Raw genomic sequence first — 27,638 nt, forward strand, 5'->3', positions numbered from 1 at the left:
CAGGAGCTTGGGATCCCAGAACTGAAGCCAGGAGTCAGAGCCACTGTCAGGGTCAAGCTGAGGGTCAAGCCAAAATCAGAGTCAGAGTTAAGCCGAGGGTGAGAGCCAAAGACAGAGTCAGGATTGGGATGTGGGTCAAACCCAGGTTTTGACCTTTAATCGTATTTGTTACTCTTCTCTGGACTTTCTCCAATTTGTCCACATCTTTCCTGAAATGTGGTGCCCAGGAGTGGAAGAATTACTTCTCGTGTCTTGCCTACAACACACCTGCTAATACATCCCAGAATTATATTTGCTTTTTTTGCAACAGTGTTACACTGTTGACTCATATTTAGCTTGTGATCCACAATGACCCCCAGATCCCTTTCCACAGTACTTCTTCCTTCTGCAGTCATTTCCCATTTGGTATGTGTGCAACTGATTGTTCCTTCCTAAGTGGAGTACGTTGCATTTGTCCTTATTGAATTTCATCCTATTTACTTCAGACCATTTCTCCAGTTTGTCCAGATCATTTTGAATTTTAATCCTATCCTCCAAAACACTCCCAGCTTGGTATTGTCCTCAAACTTTATAAGTGTACTCTCTATGCCATTATCTAAATCCTTGATGAAGATATTGAACAGAACCCGACCCAAAACCCATCCCTGTGGGACCCCACTCATTATGCCCTTCCAGCATGACTGTGAACCACTGATAACTACTCTCTGGGAATAGTTTTCCAACCAGTTATGCACCCACCTTATAGTAGCTCCATCTAGGTTGTATTTCCCTAGTTTGTTTATGAGAAGGTCATGAGAGACAGTATCAAAAGCCTTACTAAAGTCAAGATATACCACATCTACCGCTTCCCGCCATCCACAAGGCTTATTACCCTGTCAAAGAAAGCTATCAGGTTGGTTTGACACGCTTTGTTCTTGACAAATCCATGCTGACTGTTACTTATCACCTCATTATCTTCTAGGTGTTTGCAAACTGATTGCTTAATTATTTGCTCCATTACCTTTCCAGGTACAGAAGTTAAACTGACTGGTCTGTAATTCCCTGGGTTGTCCTTATTTCCCTTTTTATAGATGGGTACTATATTTGCCCCTTTCCAGTATTCTGGAATGTCTCCGGTATTCCATGCATTTTCAATGGGGTGGCGAGTGGTGATAGAGTCTTACTAGCCCAGATCACACATGCCAGATTGTTTCTAGACTCTGAGTTTGGAAAGCATTTTTTTTCACCCAGTGCCTTTCCTGTATTAACATCCCACACTCATTATAACTCATCCCCAGTTAGGGTTGCACATCAGCCTGGTTTTGCACCTTCCTAAGATCCACCCTCCAAAGAGCTGTATTTTATGACTGCTACATAACTACTGTTGGGAAACAGAAAAGGCACTGCCAGTCCCTCACCATGTCACCATCACCACCACAGGCACTAAGGGAGAATTTACTCCACTTCATAATTTATGGCATGAACTGATCTCTTGTGAGGGGGTGAAAATTATTCCTTCTCCTACAGGGCACTGAAATGCTGAATATACCAGGATATAGTGTTAGAATTCATGGAAAGAAATCTAACAGCAGGACGGTGCCTAAGAACTCTAGACCACATTGAAAAATCTCAGTCCAAGATTTTAGTTGATGTTTGATTTTGACTCCTAAGACATGGCATGATTCTGGCCATTGCCAGAAATGAAATACAGCATTTAAGCATCATTGTTAAGCTCTGGTATGTCACTAGTTAGGATATGATAGACAGAGAAATGATCTGATCTGTCATAGCAGTATGTGGCTACCAGATAAATGGGCTGTTATAGTAATCACTGGTATCCGTGTCGAACACCCTCTTCCCCATCAGAGCAATGTTCTGTCCTCAGACTCAGTTTCCTGGCACTTTGCTCTGAAATCTAAACTTAGCCTTAAAATTTCAGCCTGTAACCAGGAGAGGGAGGGAGTTTCTGAATATTTATGGAATTAATTCACGAGATTAACTTTTAACTCTGTGTCCTTCCAATTCAGTCCCACAGATTTATTGTTCCTAGACTCAACCAATGGCAGACTGCAGAAACCAAACAGCCATCACTGAATTCTTCCTCCTGGGATTCGGGGATCTCCCTGACCTGCAAATTCTTCTCTTCCTGATGTTCCTAGTGATCTACATGGCAACCGTGGTTGGGAACACCCTCATTGTGGTGCTCGTTGTGGCTGACCAGCATCTTCACAGCCCCATGTACTTCTTCCTGGGGAATTTGTCCTGCGTAGAGACCTGCTACACCTCAGCAATCGTGCCCCGGATGCTGGCCAGTCTCCTGACTGGGGACAAAACCATCTCAGTCAGTGGCTGCATCACACAACTGTATTTCTTTGGGTCTCTGGCAGCTACAGAATGCTATCTCCTAGCAGCGATGTCTTATGATCGGTATTTAGCGATATGTAAACCCCTCCACTATTCAACTCTTATGAATATCAGGTTTTCCTTCCAGTTGGCTGCTGGCTCCTGGTTAAATGGTTTTTTGGCTATTACCATCTTGGTCTTATTCCTATCACAGTTAATATTCTGTGGCCCAAATGAAATTGACCATTTCTATTGTGATGCCATTCCACTGATAGAGCTCTCCTGTGGTGACACCCACCAGGTCATATTGATGGATTTCATACTAGCCTGTGTATTCACCCTGCCTCCATTCCTACTAACCCTGACATCCTACATGTGCATCATCGCCACCATCCTGAGAATCCCTTCCACCACCGGGAGGCAAAAGGCCTTTTCCACCTGCTCCTCTCACCTCATTGTTGTGACAATTTTCTATGGAACCCTAATGATTGTGTACCTGCTACCGAAACGTGATACACTGAGAGACCTAAACAAAGTGCTCTCTCTTTGCTACACGGTCCTGCCCCCCCTGGTAAACCCCCTCATCTACAGCCTGAGAAACAGAGAGGTCAAGGAAGCTTTGAGGAAAGCAGTCAGTAAATGTGGCTTTCGCAAAAATGTGCAGAGACTCGGAGATAACTTAGCTTTGAAAACCTCAGGCTGTCTGGATGATTTCAGCAATCATCCCCCATTAAAATTAAGTTGAAAAGTCCTAGTGAAAATCTCAGCAGTGTTGTCCTTCTCAGTGGAAGGACCAGGGAGGGAGCTGGCCATAACCATGTTCCCATCATGGAGTTATGGGCACTAGGCAGAATGGAGACAAAATTGTAACCAATTCTTTAGATCTTTAAAAAAGCCATTCTTGATCAAAATAAATGTTTGGACAATAAAAATAGTAACTCCTTGTGCAGCAGAGTTGGGAACGTAAGCCTGGGAAATCTGGCACCCCTGAAATTGTGCATATTACCGTCATAACCCTCTGCAAACCAATCATCTTCACTGAACTCACAGAGGCCGGAGGCAAACAACCAGGCCCCAGCAGTGACCTCTGGACACTTCACCAGGAACAGCGTTATAGCTCTTATCTGGGCTACACCCGGCTGTGACCAGCTCCGGGAAAGCAACAGCTCCAGGCTCACCGGGCCCTTGGAGGCAGGGAGGTTGGGCAAACAAAGAGGTAGACTCACACGCCAGGTCCCCTGGGACTGTCCAGGCCCAGCTGGGGGTTTGCCAGGGCACCCGTAGAACTGGGGCCGTTCCGGGGGTCGGGTCTGTCAAACGGTCACTGAAGAGGGACTCTGCTCATGGCCCTGCAGGGCACCAGCTGCTCTGCTTCCACCAGCTGCACAGAGCAGTTCAAAGGGAGGGGACCTGTTACGATGAGCATCCCCAAAACTAACTGCAACAAGCCCAATGTCCGAGAGGGCTAGTTCTGAGGGCACAGTGTCTAGTCAGCCTCAGGTGCCCCAGGCAGCTCTGCTTCACACAGGGCCCTTTCCTCAGGGGGTGAGGCAACTTATGGTGAGAGGAAGCGGCAACCACCTACCAACGGGCAGAACTCCTGTGATGCCAAACACGGCAGTGCTGGCTCAGTCACTGGGAGCACGTCAGGGCTTGGCCAGAGGTCGGGGAGCTGGGCACCAGTGAGAATTGTAGGGCTCCGACTCTGTGGAAGGGATTTCCCAAGGGACCTGATGGAGCTAGTCACCCAAATCCCTTTGAAATGGGAGATGGATGCACATCACCTTACACGCCTCTGAGAATCTCAGCCTGGAGAGCCACTGGGAATCTGTCATGGTAGCTTCAATCTATGCATTTGCATTGGAAACAGAACCCACACCTATAGAAAGACACTGGATGGATGGGAAACCCCTGCTAAGCCTTTGAGAGCTGCTGCCACTGTATGCGCTCTTGTAGCCACTAATGTTGCAATCATTTTTTTGCACCATTTTGTTCCCAGTGGCTATAGTTTGAAACAGCACCCACCTAGCAGTAGGTAAGAAATGAGGAGAGATGCAGTTATGCTGTCTAGGGCCACAAGAGGGCAGAGAGGACAGGTGCAGCTGTGCTGCCCAATGAACAGCAGCCAAAGTGGAAGGGCAAGAAAGGAGAACTTATGTTGCCAAATGACCAATGGAAAGGGAGGTGAAGCTGTATAACAGTGTGTAAGTGCTGAGTAGAGAGCACTGAAGAGAAGAGGACCTCTGTGATGCATAGTGAAAGGTGGATAGTAACAGATGTTATGGAGTGAGTTATGGGCTGTTATATTAAATAAGGGCCACCAGGTGACATGAGAGTCAAGACCGGGAAAGAGGCAGCTACAGAGAGAAGAATCCACTAGAGGAGAGAAGAGCAACAGGCTGTCATGCTGGGAAATCAACACTAGATGGCAGCAGAGTAGAGGAAATGAGGCGGGTGGGGGTGTCAGAAATACTGACTAGTGACCAATAGAGTTCAGTAGCCAATACAATAATGGGAAAAAGAACAGGAGGACTTGTGGCACCTTAGAGACTAACAAATTTATTAGAGCATAAGCTTTCGTGGGCTACAGCTCACTTCATCAGATGCATAGAATGAAACATATAGTAAGAGATAGATATACATACAGATAAGTTGGAAGTTACCATACAAACTGTGATAGGCTAATTAGTTAAGATGAGCTATTACCAGCAGGAGAAAAAAACTTTTGTCGTGATAATCAAGATGGCCCATTTAGACAGTTGACAAGAAGGTGTGAGGCTACTTAACTTGGGGAAATAGATTCAATATGTTTAATGACCCAGCCACTCCCAGTCTCTAATCAAACCCAAGTTAATGGTATCTAGTTTGCATATTAATTCAAGCTCAGCAGTCTCTCCTTGGATTCTGTTTTTGAAGCTTTTTTGTTGCAAAATTGCCACCCTTAGATCTTTTACTGAGTGGCCACAGAGGTTGAAGTGTTCTCCTACTGATTTCTGAATGTTATGATTCCTGATGTCAGATTTGTGTCCATTTATTCTTTTACGTAGAGACTGTCCAGTTTGGCCAATGTACATGGCAGAGGGGCACTGCTGGCATATGATAGCATATATCACATTGGTGGATATGCAGGTGAACGAGCCCCTGATGGCGTGGCTAATGGGATTAGGTCCTATGATGGTGTCACTTAAATAAATATGTGGACAGAGTTGGCATCGGGCTTTGTTGCAAAGACACACATAGTTTGATTCACATCATCTCTTATCTCTTCTCATGACAAAGTTTGTCTAAATGTGGGATACCATTACTGAGAAAGTCTTCATATTTTTGTATAAGCCAAATCAATCAATCAATAAATCTGATATGATGGCATATATCACATTGGTAGATGTTCAGGTGAACGAGCCCTTGATGGCTCACCACACGATCCATTGTCTACAGCCAAGCTCTAAGATACAACTGCATTTGCTCCAATCCCTCAGACAGAGACAAACACCTACAAGATCTCCATCAAGCATTCTTAAAACTACAATACCCACCTGCTGAAGTGAAAAAAACAGATTGACAGAGGCAGAAGAGTACCCAGAAGTCACCTACTACAGGACAGGCCCAACAAAGAAAATAACAGAACGCCACTAGCCATCACCTTCAGCCACCAACTAAAACCTCTCCAGTGCATCATCAAAGATTTACAACCTCTCCTGAAAAATGATCCCTCACTCTCACAGATCTTGGGAGACAGACCAGTCCTCGCTTATAGACAGCCCTCCAACCTGAAGCCAGCAGCCACACACCAAAAACACTAACCCAGGAACCTATCTTTGCAACAAAGCCCGATGCCAACTCTCTCCACATATTTCAGAGTAACAGCCGTGTTAGTCTGGATTCGCAAAAAGAAAAGGAATACTTGTGGCACCTTAGAGACTAACCAATTTATTTGAGCATAAGCTTTCGTGAGCTACAGCTCACTTCAAGTGACACCATCATAGGACCTAATCCCATTAGCCACGCCATCAGGGGCTCGTTCACCTGCACATCTACCAATGTGATATATGCCATCATGTGCCAGCAATGCCCCTCTGCCATGTACATTGGCCAAACCGGACAGTCTCTACGTAAAAGAATAAATGGACACAAATCTGACATCAGGAATCATAACATTCAGAAACCAGTAGGAGAACACTTCAACCTCTGTGGCCACTCAGTAAAAGATCAAAGGGTGGCAATTTTGCAACAGAAAAGCTTCAAAAACAGACTCCAAAGAGAGACTGCTGAGCTTGAATTAATATGCAAACTAGATACCATTAACTTGGGTTTGAAAAGAGACTGGGAGTGGCTGGGTCATTACACATATTGAATCTATTTCCCCATGTTAAGTAGCCTCACACCTTCTTGTCAACTGTCTAAATGGGCCATCTTGATTATCACGACAAAAGTTTTTTTCTCCTGCTGGTAATAGCTCATCTTAACTAATTAGCCTCTCACAGTTTGTATGGTAACTTCCAACTAATCTCTCTCTCTCTCTCTCTCTCTCTCTCACTATATGTTCCATTCTATGCATACGATGAAGTGAGCTGTAGCTCACGAAAGCTTAAGCTCTAATAAATTTGTTAGTCTCTAAGGTGCCGCAAGTCCTCCTGTTCTTTTTGCGGATACAGACTAACACGGCTGCTACTCTGAAACCTGTCAATAATGGGAAAGTTATACTGTAAAATGGCCACTAGGTGGCAGCATGTTGTAAGAGTGAGATATGGGCTGCTATTTTAAAAAATGCCCATTAGATGGCAGCATCTCTTGAATACTAATTCGGGGCGGTGCAAGTACATGATAACTGGCCATCACCTTGGACAGGCATCTCCCAAAAATGTAAGCTGGTGTTTGTCCATGATCTAAAATATTTTCCACAAAGGATCATTAGACTAAAACATGATGTAGAATGGGACTTGTATAATTGCAACTCACAGTGGGCATTGTTAGCTACAAAGCTTTGGAGGCACAAAATGAACCAAGTGGGAGAAAGGTTGAAGTGGGACTGTATTGGAAAGCATGAAGAAAGAATACAACTGTGAGAGAGCATTTACACTTATTAAATCGAAGGGGAAGCCCATTTTCCAAAGGTAGATCACAGGCACCAGCTCATCCCTTCAGATAACTGCAGGTCTCTTAAATGAGAAAGTCCCATTTCTGCAGAATGATGAAAGACAAGAACCTCAGTGGAACCGGAGTCCTGTCTGCCAAACCCTGAAGAGCTCTGTGTGTCGAAAACATGCCTCTCGCCAGCAGAAGTTGGCCCAATAAAAGGTATTACCTCACCCACCTGGTCTCAAACCCTGAGAAATGAGTTCATCGACTCCAGTGAGAGCTGTCCTACGAATAGAGGTGAGCACCCAATTCCAAACTGCTGCTGCTTTGCATTTATATATCTACTTCCAAACCGGGGTATTAAAGTGCTTGAGCAATTAAGCATGAGCAATTTAAGATTTGCCTTCTGTGAAGAATGTGGGAAGTGTCTGTATTCATCTTTACGATACATCGTCTGTGTCAGGATGCTGGGCAAAGGTAGGTAGGACAAGTGGTAGGAGCTGGAGATCCCGGAACTGAAGCCAGGGATCAGAGTCAGTATCAGGGTCAAGAGTCAAGCCGAGGGTCAGAGCCGGAGACAGAATCAGGAATTGGGACGAGGGTCAAAACCAGGTATCAGCATCCCAGTTGTGTTTCCAGGGGTCGATCAGGAGTCAGAATCCAAGTCAGAGTTGAGGTCAGTACCAGGACTTCAGACACAGAGAAGCAGGGCCATCCTGGCAGCTGGCTGGGATCCACATTGTTGCCTGGACACTTCTTGGTGCGCCCCATGGGCGAATACAGGGTCAAGGAGCCAAGAGTACTTTCAGTCCGATCACGCAGGATGGAATTTACCGTGGCATACAACCACTGCAGATTATGGGCCACAGGCAATGAGTCAGCTACAGGCACTGCCAGGTTGCAGTATGGGGATATTACTTACCCGTTAACCTTACAGGGCCAGGTCCAAGTCCTGCTGATACGCACAGTTACTTTGGGTGGCTGTGGTATGGGTCGCTAAGGGTTAAATTCTGCAAGCACTCCCGCATGGTAGCTGTAGACAGACCTCAGTGGTCTGATGCTCAAAAGGAAAAGCCCCGTGGGAGAAATGCATGAAGCTGTGTATTAGAGATACAGGGTGGGTGAGGTAATATCTCTTATTGGACCAACTTCCGTTGGTGAGAGAGACAAGCTTTCAGCTACGACACTGCATGAACCAGTGTAGTCAGGTTCAGACGCCCTTCTCCAACCCCCAGGGGACCTTTGGGCAGGAACCCTGAACTAAGGGACTTCGGAGTGGATAAAAAAACAGCCTGTGGCTCAAAGGGTTAATGTGATGCTTGGATGTATAAACGGGGTAATCTGGAGCAGAGAGTCTATTTTACCTCTGTATTTGGCACTGGTGCGACCACTGCTGGAATCCTGCGTCCAGTTGTGGTGCCCACAATTCACGAAGGGTTCAGCGAAGAGCCATGAGGACGATTAAAGGATTGGAAGACTCAAGGAATTCAATCAGTTCAGTTTAACAAGGAGCAGGTTAAGGGGCGAACGGATCACAGTCTGTAAGTAACCATGTGGGGATCAGAAATGTGATAAGGGTGGGCTCATCAATCTAGCCGAGAAAGGTATAACAAGGGTTAAGAGCTGGAAGTTGAAACTAGACAAATTCATACGAGAAATAAGGCACAGTTTTTATCAGTGAGGGTAATTAACCACTGGAACAATTTACAAAGAGTCATGGTGGATTTCCCATCAGTGGAAATTTTAAAATCAGGATTGGATGTTTTTTCTGAAGGATCTGCTCTAGTTCAAACAGGAATTAATTCAGGCCTGTGTTTCACAGTGATGCAGTCTAGATGATCCCAGGGACCCTTCTGGCCTTGGAATCTATGAATAAGTGGGGAGAGATTCTGATTGGGGTGTCAGATTATCTGAGAGGCCGGGGTTGCAGGGGGCAACCTGCCTCATTGTTAGGTATGTTTCTGTGAACCAGTTGATCCCACCTGTTTTTGAAGAGGCCATCCTGAGTCACTAGAGGTTCACACTGGTCACAAGGTCCCAGAGAGGATTCCATAGCAGGGGACAAAGCCAGTTGTAGCTGCTGGAGATAAACACAGATGGTGAAACAGGGACGCTGTAGCCTTCAGACACACAGCACTCATTCTATATACGTGGGAGATAGAGAGATAGATATACAGCTGATTACTTAAGAAGAGAGAGAGAGAGAGAGAATAGAAAAATCAGTGAAATAAAAGTTTTAACTTGCCTACCAATATTGGTTGGAATTTTCTAAGTGCCTTAATGGATTTAGAGTAACAGCCATGTTAGTCTGTATTCGCAAAAAGAAAAGGAGTACTTGTGGCACCTTAGAGACTAACCAATTTATTTGAGCATAAGCTTTCGTGAGCTACAGCTCACTTCATCGGATGCATACTGTGGAAACTGCAGAAGACATTATATACACAGAGACCATGAAACAATACCTCCTCCCACCCCACTCTCCTGCTGGTAATAGCTTATCTAAAGTGATCACTCTCCTTACAATGTGTATGATAATCAAGTTGGGCCATTTCCAGCACAAATCCAGGTTTTCTCACCCGCCGCCCCCCCCCGCCGCACCATGTTTCTAATAGATAAGCTATTACCAGCAGGAGAGTGGGGTGGGAGGAGGTATTGTTTCATGGTCTCTGTGTATATAATGTCTTCTGCAGTTTCCACAGTATGCATCCGATGAAGTGAGCTGTAGCTCACGAAAGCTTATGCTCAAATAAATTGGTTAGTCTCTAAGGTGCCACAAGTACTCCTTTTCTTAATGGATTTAGGTGCCCAACTCGTCAAGAGGAGCGGGTGCCTAACTCCTATAGAGTACTATCGAAGTCTCAGCCTTAATAGTCCAAGAATTCATGTTACAGGGAGAGAATTCCCAGCACAATTTAAACATTTTCAGGTTCCACAACTTATATAATGGAAAGGGTTTTCAACGCTTATTAATATTTGCTAAAGGTGGTAAATCTGGCTCTACCTGTTGGGAATTTTTGATATTTTGGAACTGTGTAACAGTGTGAAAGAATCATAGAGGTACATTCATAGATTTATAGATTGGAAAGCCACAAAAGACCATTAGATCCTCTAGTCTGACGTCCAACACTAGATTTATTGATTGATTGATTTGGCTTATACAAAAATATGAAGACTGTCTCAGTAATGGTATCCCACATTTGGACAAACTTTGTCATGAGAAGAGATATGAGATGATGTGAATCAAACTATGTGTGTCTAAATGGCTGCCCATTATGGTGGGCTCTCAGACCCTTCAACATAGCAACTGGGTTCCTGGTCCGATTTGAGAGATGTTGATATTTTGTTAAATCTGCTGCATAAAACTTACAGTAATATATCCAAAGAGTCAACATGCCAGCCAGCTCTGTTCCTGCAACTCCATTATCAAACCAGGGGGCTTCCTTCCCCCCCAACTTCTTCTTTGCTGGGTTAAAGCTTAAGTATGTTTTTGCCAATCATCTCCAAGACGTATTTTTTTCTTCCTCACTTTTTATCCTTCCTAGATACACCCCATGGCAAACACAGAAGGGAGGAATCAAACGTCCATCACAGAATTCGTCCTCCTGGGATTCAGGGATCTTCCTGAACTGCTGACCCTACTCTTCCTGCTGTTTCTAGTGATCTACATTGTGACCTAGCGCAACAATGAGGATGTTCCCAGCCAAGTTGTGGCTGATCGGCACTTTCACATCCCCATGTACTTCTTCCTGGGGAACTTGTCCTGCTTGGAGACCTGCTACACCTCCACCCTCCTGCCCAGGGTTCTGGCCAGTTTCCTGACAGGGGACAATACCATTTCTGTTAGTGGTTGTATGACACAATTTTATTTTGTTAGCATTCTGCAGCAGCAAAGAAACTATCTGCTAGCAGTGATGTCATATGATCGGTACTCGGCGACATGCAAACCGCTCCATTATGCAGCCCTCATGAATACCAGGTTCTGCCTGCCGTTAGCAGCTGGGTCTTGGATAAATGGATTTCTGGCTGTTATCATAGTCATAGTTCTTATGTTACAATTAACTTTCTGTGGCCCCAATAAAATCGATCATTTCTACTGTGAATCCACAGAAATGTTAAATCTCTGCTGCAATGGCACCAACCAGATAGAGCTTGTCATTACCATCCTGGCTGCTATATTCACTCTGCCTCCATTTGTATTAACCATGATGTCCTACGTGTGTATCATCTTCACCATCCTGAGAATCCCTTCCACCGCCGGGAGGCAAAAGGCATTTTCTACCTGCTCCTCTCACCTCATTGTGGTGACCATTTTCTGTGGGACCCTGATCATTGTGTATCTGCTCCCAAAAACCAACACACTAAGAGACCTAAACAAAGTGTTCTCTGTCTGCTACACAATTCTGACACCTATGGCCAATCCCTTCATATACAGCCTGAGAAACAAAGAGGTGAAAGAGGCCCTGAGAAAAATTGTCAGTAAATGTGTAGAAAAGCAGAGTCAGGATGAGCTCCACCCTGACATCTGGTGGTGAGGTGTGGCAAGTTGTGGAAAAGAACTTCAGGGGCTGATCTCATTTGCATAGGCACACCCACCCCGCCTAGAATGAGGCCATAGCTGCCCAAATGGTCACTTTGGCTGTTGTGGGATCCCCAGTGTCTCTGTTATTGGGGCAGGAAGAATAAATTGTTATTACCCTGATTATGGGAACTGTGCTTGGAACTGTACTTGGCCTTTTGTTATGATGGAGGGACTTACCATCAACTAAGTAGCACTCGCTAAGCAAAGGACATGGGTTCCAAAACTCTGTGAATTGAGAGATGTTTGAGACAGGTATTTGTACCTGGTGGTGTGGGCCCCTTTGTGAGGGCCTGAAACACCAATTGCACCTCTGTCTCTCTCCACTGTGGAATGTCAGAGCTAATTTTGGGTCTATTAAGAGTCTTGATACAGGTGCTGTGCTGAATTTACTTTGGCCTTATGGTGCACCAGCACTAAGGCTCCCACTACTATGAGCTGAAATCACCAGAAGAACCAGAGTGCAGTGGTGCTGTTCGTGGATAGGCTGGCGGAGTGTTCGTGAGACGGCGAGGTGAGCTGAGCGGAGCTGGTCGTGGTGGAGCGGAGCTCTGTGGGGCAGTCAGCTTCAGGACACGTAAGGTGCCCCTTACCTCTTCCACACACAGGCACATTTTAGCCAGACTGGGTAGTAACAGTCTGCAGATGAACTTTTGAACTCTGGGGCTGGACTTTTTGAACTTTGGGTGATTTGTGGATTGCTGGACTCAAGAGACGTTTGGGTTCTGGGACTCAAGAACCCGAGGGAAAGGATGTGGCCCAATTTTCTGGGGTGGGTCTTTGCTCATGGTTTGGTTAATGAGCACTAGTTGTGGTGTTTCCCCAAATTAATGCTGATGTCATTTACCTCATGTTATTAAAGATTCTCTGCTACACCGAGACTCTGTGCTTGCGAGAGGGGAAGTATTGCCTCTTTGAGGCGCCCAGGGGGTGTGTAAGATTTTCCCAGGTCACTGGGTGGGGGCTCGAGCCAATTTTGCATTTGCTTTGATGAGAGGGAACCCCTGTGTACTGAACCCAGCCCTTGCTGCTATCAACTTGGCCTGGCAGAAGGGTTACACAAGAAATTAGAAATCACAAGGTTTTTATTTCTTACTGTAGGGAAAATGATGAGATGCAGAGCTGGCTTATTGTTTTATCGAAACAGATTCTGCGTGGTCCCTAGTTCTGGATAGGTCTTTGGGAATGTGCTGCTATAATATTTGAGGATGTGCAAATATATGAAATGTGAGATCAGTCAATACCAGGATCTTTACATTCAGAATAAAATTGAACTGTATTAAACTTGGTTCGAGTTGGGCAATTCCATACACTAAGCTCAAGAATATAAAATAAAAGAACAATTTACACTGGGATTATCAAAGGATCCTAAGGGGGTTAGGGATCTAAATTTCAATGGGGTTGTGTTACCGAACTCCATTAGGTCCCTTGACAATCCCGGCTGAATGACAAAATATTTGAAAGGATACATTGATTTTGGGTGCCTCAGCCACTGGGGACCCCCACTTGAGACACCAAGATTTTTCAGAGCACACAGAATTTTCGTAACCTGTTGTGTGTTCAAATGGAGTGGGAGGTGGGAAATGATCCGTTCAAGTCATTCTATCTAGGTATGTGAGGTGGCCCTCACCAACATTAACAATGGGACACCTCAAGAAAGAAGAGCTTGTTGATATGGAAAGACATTATATGAATTTGAAGAAATTTTGGCCCTGTTTCCAGATACTTTTGGATAAAAAGTGATGAAATAATGCCTGACTTCCATTCCACGGGACCTCTCTGCTTTCTCCCTCCCACTTCCTGCCCCCGTTCCCCAACTTCATTTTTTTTGCCCATTTGTGTCTTTTTTAAAAATTGTTGTTCCCCCCTCCCTCGCAGGCAAGGTTCGCCTGATTTTCTATTGCCTAGTCTTGTAGTTTTGACAAGTTGCAAAGTTGCATAATTGCATATTTTTTTTAGCTAGCCTGTGAAATGTGCAGTGTCGGGCGACATGTACGAGCTGTAACAATTGTTCTTGTTTGTTTCTTCATGAAAATTTTAAAAGAATGAATCACAAAAATAAAATGACAGGATCCCTCACAATCACTGCCGGAAGGGAGGGAATTCACATCCCTGTATTACAGAGGCACGGAGTAGATTACGGGGCATGTCTCTACCTAAAAGAATAAATGGACACAAATCAGACGTCAAGAATTATAACATTCATAAACCAGTCGGAGAACACGTCAATCTCTCTGGTCACGCAATTACAGACATGAATTACAGACATGTACAATCCATCAGTGATCTTCCTGATAACACCATCCTGGCCACTATGGATGTAGAAGCCCTCTACACCAACATTCCACACAAAGATGGACTACAAGCCGTCAAGAACACTATCCCCGATAATGTCACGGCTAACCTGGTGACTGAACTTTGTGACTTTGTCCTCACCCATAACTATTTCACATTTGGGGACAATGTATACCTTCAGATCAGCGGCACTGCTATGGGTATCCGCATGGCCCCACAGTATGCCAACATTTTTATGGCTGACTTAGAACAACGCTTCCTCAGCTCTCGTCCCCTAACGCCCCTACTCTACTTGCGCTATATTGATGACATCTTCATCATCTGGACCCATGGAAAAGAAGCCCTTGAGGAATTCCACCATGATTTCAACAATTTCCATCCCACCGTCAACCTCAGCCTGGTCCAATCCACACAAGAGATCCACTTCCTGGACACTACAGTGCTAATAAATGATGGTCACATAAACACCACCCTATGCCAGAAACCTACTGACCTTGTTTTTTCCTACCCCCCTCCCCCCAGACGTTCTGGTTAAACTTGGATTTATGCTGGAAATGGCCCACCTTGATTATCATACACATTGTAAGGAGAGTGGTCAGTTTGGATGAGCTATTGCCAGCAGGAGAGTGAGTTTGTGTGTGTGGGGGGGGGGGTGAGAAAACCTGGATTTGTGCTGGAAATGGCCCAACTTGATTATCATACACATTGTAAAGAGAGTGGTCGCTTTGGATGGGCTATTACCAGCAGGAGAGTGGGGTGGGAGGAGGTATTGTTTCATGGTCTCTGTGTATATAATGTCTTCTGCAGTTTCCACAGTATGTATCCGATGAAGTGAGCTGTAGCTCACGAAAGCTTTTGCTCAAATAAATTGGTTAGTCTCTAAGGTGCCACAAGTACTCCTTTTCTTTTTGCGAATACAGACTAACACGGCTGTTACTCTGAAACCTGTGATTAAGAAACAGGCATTTATTCACTGTAAGAGCCATTGGATGGCAAAACAAGGCAACTGCTGACAAAGGGGATGCTGTACTGTTTAATGGCTACCCCGGTAGAGGGTGAGGGATGGGAAAGGGGCAGGTATCCTGTCCTATGGGCACTACGGGGCAGCAGTAATTCCCTAAAATTGCAGCTTTTATGACTATTGACAAAGCAATATTATTGTCATTATTCCTTTGTATTATGGCCATGCTGTAACAGGACCCTCCAGAAACCTGGCCCTGGCCCTGTTGTCCTGGGCAATGTACAAACACAGAGTCAGAGAGTCTCAGGCCTTGTCTACACTAGCACTTTTGTCAGTCCGGGGTGTGAAAAATTTACAGTTGGGCTAAGTAAGAAAAATGCTGTTTGAGAACTAATTAGAGTTTGATTTAGGGCTATTTACTCTGTATGTTGTGATGTGATGCTGACTTTGAGTTTTCGTGGTTACAAAGCTTTAACAGTTTGAATCTCAGCAGCTACTGTCATTAAAAAACTCTCTGACCCTCCTCATAATTTCCCACAACTGTGAAAATTTAAATCAATACAAATAATAAAAAATGTTTAAAAATAAACATCAATATTATCCAGTTCTACCAAGCCTAGAGACAACACACAAACAGAAGAAAGAGAGTCAAAGCCTCACAATGTCACAGAAGAGCCATGCCTTTTTGTTTTTAATTCTGATTACTGCTTTGGGACTGGGTTTAGTTAGGAAGGATTTGGCTAAATGAAAAGAAGTGAGGGCAGATATGCTGAAGAGAGAGGATTGGGGGCACAGAGAAGGGAGAGAGGTGGAAGCCGTGAAGAAGGAAGATATGAAGGATGTTCTACTGGTTAGGGCATCAGTCTAGCATTTGGGATTAGAACTGGATAAAATGTTTCATTTAAACAGTTTATTCACCTAAAAAAAATACAGTTTTTGTTGACTGAAACTATCTGACATGAATTTGCCTAATACTTTCGGGAGTGAGGGGGCTGGATTCACAAAGAGACTTAGGGCTTGTTCACAAAATGGCTGGAGGAGAAGAAAGCAGCAGAGGTCTGTGTTTTAGACAGTGGTTGAAACACTCACCTGCAATGCTGGAGACCCAGCTTCAAGTTCCTGTGCTGGAGCAGGAATTTAAACGCAAGCCTCCCGTCTCTGAGGGGAGTGCCCTAAACCCCGGGCCATAGAGTGCTCAATGGTGGATCTCTTTCAGCCTCGCTGTTGAAGCTGTTCCACTTTGCATAAAATACCTCAATAGTCATTAACTCAGGGAGCAAGCATGAGAATGACTGTACAGCCCAGTGGTCGGAGCATGCAGCTGGGAGATAGAAGACCTTGACTCAAGTCCCTGCAACAATGAACATGTCATTATTGATACAAAGTGGGACAGCTTCAACAGAAGAGTCTGAGAGACAGCCCCCCGAGCAGCCTGTCACTAGGGTTAGGGCACTCACCAGGACTGGGATTAGTATCTGGGTCTCGCACATCACAGGCTAGAACTCAAACCACTGGGCCAAAGGTTATAAAGGCAAGCTGGGCCCCATTCTCCACTGCCCATTTTATGAATGGAACCTAAAGATCCTTGTGAATCGACCCTTTTAAAAATGCCTGGAAGTCAAATGTTTCCAGTTGAGTGACATGGTATTTTTAACCCAAAGTGGATTTTCTGTTGCATTTTGGTTTGTGGAAAATTCCAGATTTGGTTCAACCTGCAGCAGTTGTCTTTTCTGATTTTTTGGAACTGCCACCGAATCCAAAAATCAGCTGTTTGTTCAATTCTACTTGGGGTACCTGTGTTCCAGTCCCGGCTCCACCAGAGATCCCCTGTTTGATCATGGACATTTCTGTGCTTCCGTTCCCCAGCTGTACAATGGAGAAAACAGGCATTCCATACCTCACAGATGTGTTGTGAGGATCTATACATTATAGACTGTGGGTCACCCAGCTACTATGGCAAAAGGGGGCAGATAAGTACCTTTGGGAGAGGCAGGGCTGTCTCATGAACAGGATCCTGAACACACCCAGAGGAGCTGAGATTACTCACCCACACAGCTAGTCTCTGATACTGGACTCATGCCTCTAAATAGGCTATTACTGAACTGACCACTAGGTGGAAGTGGAGCAGAAATGAGAGTGATGGAATGCCGCAGTGATGGAGATGAAGAGAGACACTCAGGGAGGGGCCGTCTCACAATGACTAATGAGAGCCCGACCCTGCCTGCTCAGGTCTCACTCAGCATTGATGGCGGAGGTGGGGAAAGTGATCAGATTTAGCTGAGCCTGACCTAAACGCAGATCTTTTGCGACTTAAGTTGATGCGGTAGGGCTTGTCTATATGGGGAATGTGACCAGCATACTGATACAGCGACAGTTACGCCAGTGTAATGCCCCATCGGGACACCCTTATTCTGGATGAAGCTGGCTTTTCCCCAGTGTAGCTGGCGTCATTTTAAAAGCAAAATAAGCTGAACCAGAAAATGGCACTCTGAGTCCAGAATAAGTGTTTCCACATGGGGAGTTTTGCCAGTATTGCGACAGTGGTGTATTTGTACTGGCATTATTCCCTGTGTAGACAAGCCTGTAGGGTCCCCAGCTGAAGCTAGCTTATGGTGGAAGATCCTTGCTCCGTGCACCTGGTCTTGTCCCAGTAAATCACTGGTGGACTAGATGACTGGGCTGCCCTGGGAGTGAATGCACTGGGAGGCCCAGGCTGCGATTACCGTTTGGGCTAGAAGACTCTCCCCGAGAGGAGAGAACTTTGGACCAAGCAGGCTGATTTCACCAGCCCTGGTGTTTGTGCCGTCTGTGTCGCAAACCCAGCTGCAGCTCCCCGCACTCAGTGGAGGGAAATGCCCCTCAAAAGTAGCATGAGGGGAGACACAACCTTCTTCCTCAGAGGATACAAATCTGAGGAGGCGAGTGTGCTCTGCCAATAGAGAGAGGAGACCATTCTCCAAGGGAGATCTCAGCAACTGCTGGTCTCTTCAGGGCCACGTGGGTCTCTTTACTGAGAGAAACCAATTTCTGGAGAGAAGTGAGAGAGAAGAACCTGATTCCTGGTCATCAACACTGAGAGATCCAAGCTCATCTACTGGAGGCTGAATATCCTGTGGTCTCAGGTGAGCGCTATCCCTCATCCTGCTGCTGCTGCCAGGCACCGAGACTGAACCTGTACACTGTCAGGGGATACCACTAAAGGGTTAATAGGGATACTGCCTGCCTGCTCAGTTGGGACTGATCAGTGGCCTCCCAACAGCTGCAGAGATAAAAGGGCTGCTCAGCCACTAGGTAAGTTAGCTGCTAGAGAGACTGAAGGACTGCTGAGAGGAGTCCCCTTTGCTTCAGCAACAGATTGGTAAGATGCTACCTAGGCAATCAGGTTGCTTTCTGTCTCTCTGCTTAATGATCACTAGAATTGATTGGAAAATGGAAAACCAGTTTCATTAAAAATGTTGACATTTGAAAGTTACTTCCATTAATCAGGAAGAAGTTTGCATTTTTTAAAAACTTTTGGTGATTTTGTTTTTAAACTGCGGTGTGCTAGAAAATAAATAGTGTCACTTCCCCCTGCTCTTTTCTGTCTTTTATTCTTTTTTCTTTTTGTCACTTGGTAACTTTCCAAAACTTCCTCAAACTTTGAAAAATGATCATGTGGCAAAGTAACAGGCTTTCATTTTTCCTTTTATCTCTCTGTAACTCTTTCAAAATTATGGGGGGGAGAACAAGGAATTGTGAACAAACTTTAGACATGATAGTTGGCATGTTTTCTGAATCCTGTAAGCTTCTATCCCTTGTAAATGTATAAGTTTGCTCGTGGAGATTTTAATGGGTATTTTTATCATGCAGTTTTAGAATCTCACTAAGCAGTTTGAATCAACAATATCTATTGGTAGAGAATTTGAAAAGTTAATCCCTGATTGTGGCAACCAGGGTTCAGACACCTCAAGGGGAGAATAGAAAGTTTAAAAACAAGCAGTTACACCAACTGATTGCATATTGTGGTGTTGTACATAAAAATATGTTGAGTAAGGTTGTTGATAAAATCTTGTAATGCTCTAAACTTAATCACTGAGATGTGTACAGACTGTGGTTATGAGTATGCATATAGGTTCTGAGCACAGGTTATTTCAATTTCAGCTCCACCTCGCAGTGGCCATTCTGGTAGAAAGGGGCTGCCCGCCCCTCCCCAGATGTGACTAGCTCAAAGCACCTAGCATTGTACAACCCAGAAAAAGAGAAATGGTGGACCCTTACACTTAAGGGGAAAACACTGAGACATCCTGGTGATCAAGTAGAGGGCATTTCCCCTGCTCTGACTAACCATGAACCCCCCTAGTCTGAGACCAAGCCGTGGGGGGAACAATCTGAAAATCTTGTTGAAGGGGTTTCAAGTGAAATCTCTCCAGTAACTGAGGGACAGTCACTTGGTGGGTGCTGTCTGTGACCTGCTGAATTGCTCTACAGTTAGGGAATATGCTGGGAAAGGCTTTTATTAGAAAAGGGATTTTTACCTAATTTGAAATTTTAAAGGTTGATGTTGTAGCTCAGTTTTTTTTCTGCATGGCTTGTATAGGTTTGTTTCCCTTGCTATTTCATCTGTGAATCCACAATTTTTCTATTAAATAAATCTCCTGTTTATTTTTACCCCAGCAGGGGTCTCTGTGCGACTTGAGGAAAGCTTAGCTGTCAAGAAGGGGGAAAGGTGCCTCTTAATCTCTGGGTTTGCGGGTGTCATTTGAGGGGGCTCACCCTGCAAGGCTGATGGTAGCCAGGGCGAGAGCTTTATTCTTGTGAGCTGGCTACTGGGGTCAGGGCTCTGCCAGAGCTGGTAAAGCATTAAGGCACCCAAGGTTGCAGGGCAGGCAGGGACAGAACCCCTGACTGGTCATAGAATCCTAGAATATCAGGGTTGGAAGGAACCTCAGGAGGTCACCTAGTCCAACCCCCTGCTCAAAGCAGGACCAATCCCCAACTAAATCATCCCAGCCAGGGCTTTGTCAAGCCTGACCTTAAAAGCCTGGTCTGCGTGATCCCCAAAGTGTCACCATGATGCTCACATAACAGCATAAAAACTGATCTGCATGGTACAGCACAAATGAAATCGAACAAATGCCTGCTACAAAGGCTTTGGCGTTCCAGTTTTGGACTGGAAAAAGCAGTCAAGGAGCGCTGGTTTCTGCTGGGGACGAGTCCAAAACAAACCAATGTTCAGCTGTTTGTCCCTTCTGGCCTTGGAGTCTGACTTCAACTTGTCTCTCCCACATCCTAGGGAGGCTATAGAGTCACGTTCATACTCCATTCCCGGCCCAATGACGATCTGTTGCCATTCATAATGGCAATTCATAGTCCGTCATGATGACAATGAATACTCATCAGGCTAGGAAAACTGGGTGAGAATAACTCTACGGCCTCCTACTTCATCATTAGCCTTCATTGTATGAATCCCACCACCTCGGCCTGGGTTTTCAACCCAGCATTTGGGCTGTGACCTCAAGGAGAGGAAGCATTTGAATCAATAGATTAAAGTTAAACTCTACAGTACAATGAGAATGACGTTTGTTAATCGCTTCCCCCAGATACATCCTATGGCAGACACGCAACAGGGAAATCAAACGTCCATCACAGAATTCATCCTCATGGGATTTGGGAATATCCCCAAACTGCAGGTTTTTCTCCTCCTGCTGTTTCTAGCAATCTACTTTGTGATCATGGCTGGGAACAACATCATCATTGTGCTGGCTGTGGCTGATCAGCACCTTCACACCCCCATGTACTTCTTCCTGGGGAATCTGTCCTGCTTGGAGACCTGCTACACCTCCACCCTCCTGCCCCGGATGCTGGCCCGTTTCCTGACTGGGGACAGAACCATTTCTGTCAGTGGTTGCCTCACAATATTTGTTTGGCTTCTTTGGAGCGACAGAATGTTCTCTCTTAGCTTCAATGTCTTATGATCTGTATTTAGTAATATGCAAACCACTGCATTATGCAGCCCTTATGAATGGCAGTTTATGCCTCTGGCTAGCAGCTGGTTCTTGGATGTGTGGATTTTTGACTATTCCCATAATAGTATTTCTTGTGTTAGAATTTACTTTCTGTGGTCCCAATGAAATGGATAACTTTTTCTGTGTATCTACACAAATAATAAATCTCTGCTGCAATGACACCTACCAGATGGAGCTTGTTGTTACCATCCTGGCAGCTTGATTCACTCTGCCCTCCTTTGCATTAACCCTGGCATCCTACATTTGTATCATCTACACCATCCTGCGAATCCCTTCCAGCACCGGGAGGCAAAAAGCCTTTTCTACCTGCTCCTCTCACCTCATCATGGTGACCATTTTCTATGGGACCCTAATCACTGTGTATCTGCTACCAAAAACCAACACACTGAGAGACCTGAACAAAGTGTTCTCTGTCTGCTATACAATTCTGACTCCTATGGCCAATCCCTTCATATACAGCCTGAGAAACCACGAGGTCAAGGAAGCCCTGAAAGAACTGTCAGTAAGTGTCTAGATTTTGAGAATTCAGAAACTTTAATCCCTTAAGGCAAAATGGTGTAATACTCATGCTATGTGGACCTTATTTCTCACTACATTTTTGGTGATATGCGCTTATAACATTTTGAGGATGTGCAAAGTTTTGAAAATATAAGAGGAATCAATACCAGGACTGTTTGACTAAAATTGAGCTGTTTTCAGAGTAACAGCAGTGTTAGTTTGTATTCGCAAAAAGAAAAGGAGTACTTGTGGCACCTTAGAGACTAACCAATTTATTTGAGCATAAGCTTTCATGAGCTACAGCTCACTTCATCGGATGCATACTGTGGAAAATACAGAAGATGTTTTTATACACACAGATCATGGGGAGAAAAAAAAAGGGTGTTTATCACTACAAAAGGTTCTCTCCCCTCACCCCACTCTCCTGTTGGTAATAGCTTATCTAAAGTGATCACTCTCCTTACAATGTGTATGATAATCAAGGTGGGTCATTTCCACCACAAATCCAGGGTTTAACAAGAACGTCTGAAGAACGGGGGAGGGAAGGAATAAACAAGGGGAAATAGGTTATTTTTTATAATGACTCAACCATTCCCAGCCTCTATTCAAGCCTATTTCCCCTTGTTTATTCCTTCCCTCCCCCCCCTCCCCCCCCCACTGTTCCTCAGATGTTCTTGTTAAACCCTGGATTTGTGGTGGAAATGACCCACCTCGATTATCATACACATTGTAAGGAGAGTGATCACTTTAAATAAGCTATTACCAACAGGAGAGTGGGGTGAGGGGAGAGAACCTTTTGTAGTGATAAACACCCTTTTTTTTTTTTTTTTTTTTTTTTTTTTATGGTCTGTGTATAAAAACATCTTCTGTATTTTCCACAGTATGCATCCGATGAAGTGAGCTGTAGCTCATGAAAGCTTATGCTCAAATTGGTTAGTCTCTAAGGTGCCACAAGTACTCCTTTTAAAATTGAGCTGTATTTTACTTGCTGAATGTGGGTAGATATCCCTATTAATTCCATACACTAAAATAACTTAGGGCTAGATCTACGAAGGGACTTAGGTGTTGCAATGAGTAAGTTTTAGTGCCATGCCAGCCAGTGGGAACCTCAGCCCTGAGTTCGCAGCCAGGCTCCCTATATGGTGCATGGGGAGAAGTAGGCAGCTAAGAAAGGGATCCCCAGAGGTCAGCATGCGAAGCTAGGAGCCACCTCACCTAGCCAAGAGGAAAAATCAGTTAGTGTGCCTAAGCCCCATCTCTCCCATGGAGTTAGACACTACCTCGGCTTGAGATTTTCAGCTGGAAACCCCAAGGGGGGGAGGGGTGAACTCACCAGGCTGTTGGAGACCCAGGTTCAGTCCCCCCTGACTAATATGGAGCAGGGATTTGATTGTGGGTTCCCCCACCCCAGGCGAGTGTCCTAGCCACCGGACTGCAGAGTCCTCCTCTGGCCCAATGCATGTTTAATTGTTCCACTGTGTAAAACTAATATCCTCAGGAGACTTTGAGGGAGCCCCACACCTGATTGCCCTCCATGCCAGTGCGCGGGGAACTCACCTGAGAAGAGGGAAACCCAAGTTTAAATGCCGCCTCTGCGTGGGGTTGGGGGGTGGGGTGGGAATTGGACCTGTCTCCCCCACGTCCTAGCTGAATGTCCTAGTCACTGGGATCAGGGTTATGCTGGGGGGCATGAAGCCTCCATTCACTTTGGTTGGGGATAGGCGTGCTGGGAGCATGCCTACCAGATGGAGCCCTGCGGGTGAGACAGGCAGGGCCATGTCTAGCTTGAGGCTCCTGTGGGGGTGAGGTCTGAGACGAGTGCCTAGACTGAGGGGGCTGTGCATATGTTCACTGGCAGAGACTGGCTCCTACAGTCCTTTAGTCGCAGAGATTTAGCCACCTATGACATCAGGTGTCAGCTGAGCTGGGGTTTTGAGGCTCTCAGTGGTGCCTAAATGCTGGTCCTAGGCACCTGAGTCCCTTTGTGGACCTAGCTCTGAAAACCCAACTTCCGAAGTGACAGATGCTCTTAGGCCCCTGGCCTCTCAATGAGATTTGTGTTCCTGTGTTGCCAAGGTCGCTTGAGGCCAGATGTACTTAAAGGTATTGAGATGCCTAGTGGGATTTTCAAAAGCATCCAGGTGCAGAACATGCCAAAAATGGGTTTAGGCCCCAAGATGCTGCTGAAAGTCCTACTGGCGTCTAAATACATTTTAAAATCTGGCTCTTGGGCACTTCTGAAAATTTTACTACTGGTCTTTAACCTCCCTGATGAGAGCAGAGGGAATCATTAAGTTTACAGCCTGGTGACCCATAGGAGACCAGGACCTCTGCCAACTGGCCAAGGGCACAGGGTGTGCATAGTTTCATAGGGATCCCCTGGGTTGGGTATCTGCACAAGAGCTCACCAGAGGGTGGCATGTGAGGTCTGTGCTGAGAGCCGATATTGCATGGGTTGTCATAACGCCTTAAGAATTATCCAGCCAAACGTTTCACAAGGATTATGTATCTATACTGAAAATACCATCTTGGGGTTAAGCCAGGTCACCAGGAGGTGACACGCCTCCCAAGACACGCCTCCCGAAATACTTCCTAACTGTAAGAACAGTGGGACAACGGAACAGACGCCTAAGGAGGTTGTGGAAGCTCCTTTACTGGAGGTTTTCCTCAGGAGGCTGGATAGCCAGCTGTCTTGGATGGTTTAGACAAAACAAATCCTGCATCTTGGCAGGGGGTTAGACTAGATGACCCTTGTGGTGCCTTCTAACCCTATAGTTTTATACCTCTGAGATAACAGGATGCTTTTCTCCCTGTCTGGCCATTTGTGTATTGTAGGCCTCACCAAGGAGGCCTCTTTACAGAATGAGCCTGGTGCAAGTTAAGAGATTGCAAAATCGGAGAGAAACAAAACAGCAGGGGGTGCTGAGAGTCCTTCACCTAGGAGACAAGTTAACAGTGTTTGTCTTATGAAAGCAGGGTCACCACTAGCCTGGCTATAAAGCACAGCAAGGATTTTGGGGGAGCAATACTCTACAAGACACATGTATCTTGTTAACTAAAGTTTGGGCTCTAGAGTACATGTTATGATTTTATTTTATTATAGGTAACCATTTGTTTCCAATACTTGCTACTACTGGAATCTCTAAGCTTTGCTAAATAAACTTCTATTTGTTTTCACTATAAACATATGTAAGTGCTGTGTGTTAAGCAGAGCAGTGATCCGAGATGGAATGGTTAAGCTAAGGTTTTCTGGTTCTTTGGAAGCAGCAGATCTGTGAATATGGCAAGTGTCCAGTGGACCAGGGGCTGGTCACTCCAGGGGGATGCTCTGAGGCCTTGAGCATTGGTATGTACCCAACGCGAACTGTAAAGTAACAGCAGGGCCTGCATAGGCCTAGAGAGGAGTGCTTGTGTCGCCCAGGGCTGGTGGAGTTGGGGAGCTGACCCCGAGTAGGTACAAACAAGTCTTCCTCACACTGAGGGCAGGCGGTGGCAAGGTGCTTCACAGCACTGGGTATTACAGGAAGTGTCACAGCAAAACTGATTTAAATCAGTAAGTTTTTTGTTTTTAACCAAAATGAGTCTCACTGAAATGAACAATTTTTGTTCAAGTTGAATGAAATTTTTTCAATGTGAATTTAAAACATTTCAAGACATTCCCAATTTTTTCCCCCCAAAACTCTTCACCAAATTCAACCTGAATTCCTGAATAGCTTCACTGCCCTGAAAAATGCTGGGTTTTTTTTTTTTTTTGGCAAATTTAGCATTCACTGAAAAAATGTCTCCATGTTCTACCTGTGGTCCATGAGTGACTCTATCTGGGTAATTGTCTACCTGAGCTCTGTGGGAGAGGGGATGCATAAAACATTTGCTCCCCACTCTCGTAGATTGTGTTGGATACAGGCTGAGTGTAGTGCTGCACAGTGGGATATTTGTGGGAACTCCCAGATTGTGAACTTGGGAACCGCTTGAGAGATGAGGACCCTGGGTGGAGGAATGCTCAGAGGGGTAAGGATGCTGCGTGCTCCTTGTCCCAGGTGCTTTATAGCTCAGGCCCCAGGTTTCAGTGGCATGGCACAGGCTAATGGTGTTGATATGTTGAATAATGACCCCCTGAGAGGGCTCCGGATTGACATCCCTTCGCTAAGTGGCTGCATTGTGTAAGTCACTAGGTAGCAACATTGCAACTTTTATACTACTTATGCTGCTACAAGGTCTATTAGACCTTAGATGGCAAAGCAGTGTCCCAAAGGAGTGGGGCATCTCTGCTACTGGGACAAGGTGAGAGCTGAGAGTAATGCAAGAGAAAAGGGCACCTATCGCTAGGCTTGGCAGAAGTCAGTTTTTATTTGTTTCAATGGATAATATGATTTAATCCATAAAAATAAAAAATACTTAAATACATTTTCAGTTGCAGAAAATTATGGGGGATCAGACTGTGGGTGGGTCAGTCAATAGTTATTTAATTACAGTACTTGTTGAGATTCAAAAAGTTAAAGCTTTAAACTGTCAAAACACAAATTTTTAACATCCCGTGTCAAAATATACCAAGTAAATATCCTTAAATCAAACTCTAAGTTCCCAAGCAGCATTTTTCGTTCTTTGCCGATCTGTAAATTTCAATGGTCATCAATGGAAATTTTTTTCATCAGTTTGTTAGGTGAAATCAACATTTACCAAGAAAAATCTAATTCTTCGAAGCCGAAGTATAGTTCATCCTTTCCTCCTCTTTACCCTCTACAGAATCCTCCTGGCTCTCACTGATGGCGTCTTATGTCTCGCTCACGATCTATATTTTCCACAATAGACTCCCCCATGTGTATCCCTTACCCTGTGCCGCCACCTAGTGCACAGTACATTGTCTTTATCGTTGGTGCTGCCTGGCTATCCAGCAGCCACAGCACCACGGCTGAGAACGCTTTTCTGTAGGTGTCCTTTTCTCTTGGCTCTCAGTGGGTGCCAGTAACACAACACGGGAGGGTCCTTATTTTCTGCTGCCACCCAGTGGCAGCAAATGTAAAGTGCAGCTGCCCCTTTCCATTGTCCTTATCTTCCACTCTCCTCTAGCAGTCATTACACAGTATAACAGCCTGTTCCCTCTTCCTTATCTCCGGTCATCTAGGGGTATTCCCAGAGTAAAATGGTCCTTTCTCCTTTCATTACCCTCTGCTGCTACCCAGTAGCCATTGTATAATACAGTTGTATCTCTGGCCAGGTCTAAACAGAAGTGTTTCCCAGTACAGTAATGTTGGTTAGGTTTTTTAATGACACTTCTTCCTCAGCAAAATCCCTAGCGTAGACCTGGGTGTAACAACCAAAAAATGTGCTCTTACTAATATAGCTTATTTCTTTCAGGGAACCCATCTGTATAAGCTCTACAAGCAAAATCACTTTTTGGCTGGTAAAAGCCATGTCTGAGGTAGGAAGACTTTCAGGGATAGCTCTGCCCACCAACCTTCTTCTAGTTTGTGCTAGATTTCATACCAGTATAACTTTGTCTATTAGGGGTGTGATTTTTTTTTTTAACCAATATAATTATACTGGCACAAGCCCTAATACCTGGCAGTTACAGCAATGCAAAGATTCCTTATACCAGTATAACTCTGGCTACAATTCACCAAAATATCATTATCCAAATTCAGCAGGTAAACTACAGTTCAAGTTTATTCTGACTGTAATGATCCCAGTACGGACTCCTCTTACCTGTTTAAATCTTTGCACATCCGCAAATGTTATAAGCGCACATGACCAAAGACTGAGCGAGAAGTAAGGGCTACACAGCATCTGAGTATCAAACAGCAAAGCAGCTGCGCTTGTCACCATTTTCTCTCTTTTTTTTTTTAAAGTGGGATTTCTGAATTCTCAGACAATCTAGACCAGGGTTTCTCAACCTGTGGGCCGA

At 45.0% G+C, this 27,638-nt stretch overlaps 1 protein-coding gene and 3 pseudogenes across 1 annotated transcript; all 4 read left to right on the forward strand.

Moving 5' to 3' along the window:
* Nucleotides 1-2,007: 2,007 nt before the first annotated feature.
* Nucleotides 2,008-3,067, forward strand: LOC102941397 (olfactory receptor 6N1). The gene has a single exon (XM_007059068.3). It carries the CDS (start codon nt 2,039-2,041, stop codon nt 3,065-3,067), a length of 1,029 nt encoding a protein of 342 aa, XP_007059130.2. The 5' UTR covers nt 2,008-2,038.
* Nucleotides 3,068-10,952: 7,885 nt separating this feature from the next.
* Nucleotides 10,953-13,982, forward strand: LOC122462931 (annotated as a pseudogene).
* A 4,542-nt stretch (nt 13,983-18,524) lies between these two features.
* On the forward strand, nt 18,525-21,829 carry LOC122462853 (annotated as a pseudogene).
* LOC119567725 overlaps nt 18,546-27,638 on the forward strand; it is a 35,814-nt pseudogene continuing 26,721 nt past the window's right edge.

The sequence above is a fragment of the Chelonia mydas genome, chromosome 14, assembly GCF_015237465.2.
Source record: "Chelonia mydas isolate rCheMyd1 chromosome 14, rCheMyd1.pri.v2, whole genome shotgun sequence".
NCBI classification, from domain to species: Eukaryota; Metazoa; Chordata; order Testudines; family Cheloniidae; genus Chelonia; species Chelonia mydas.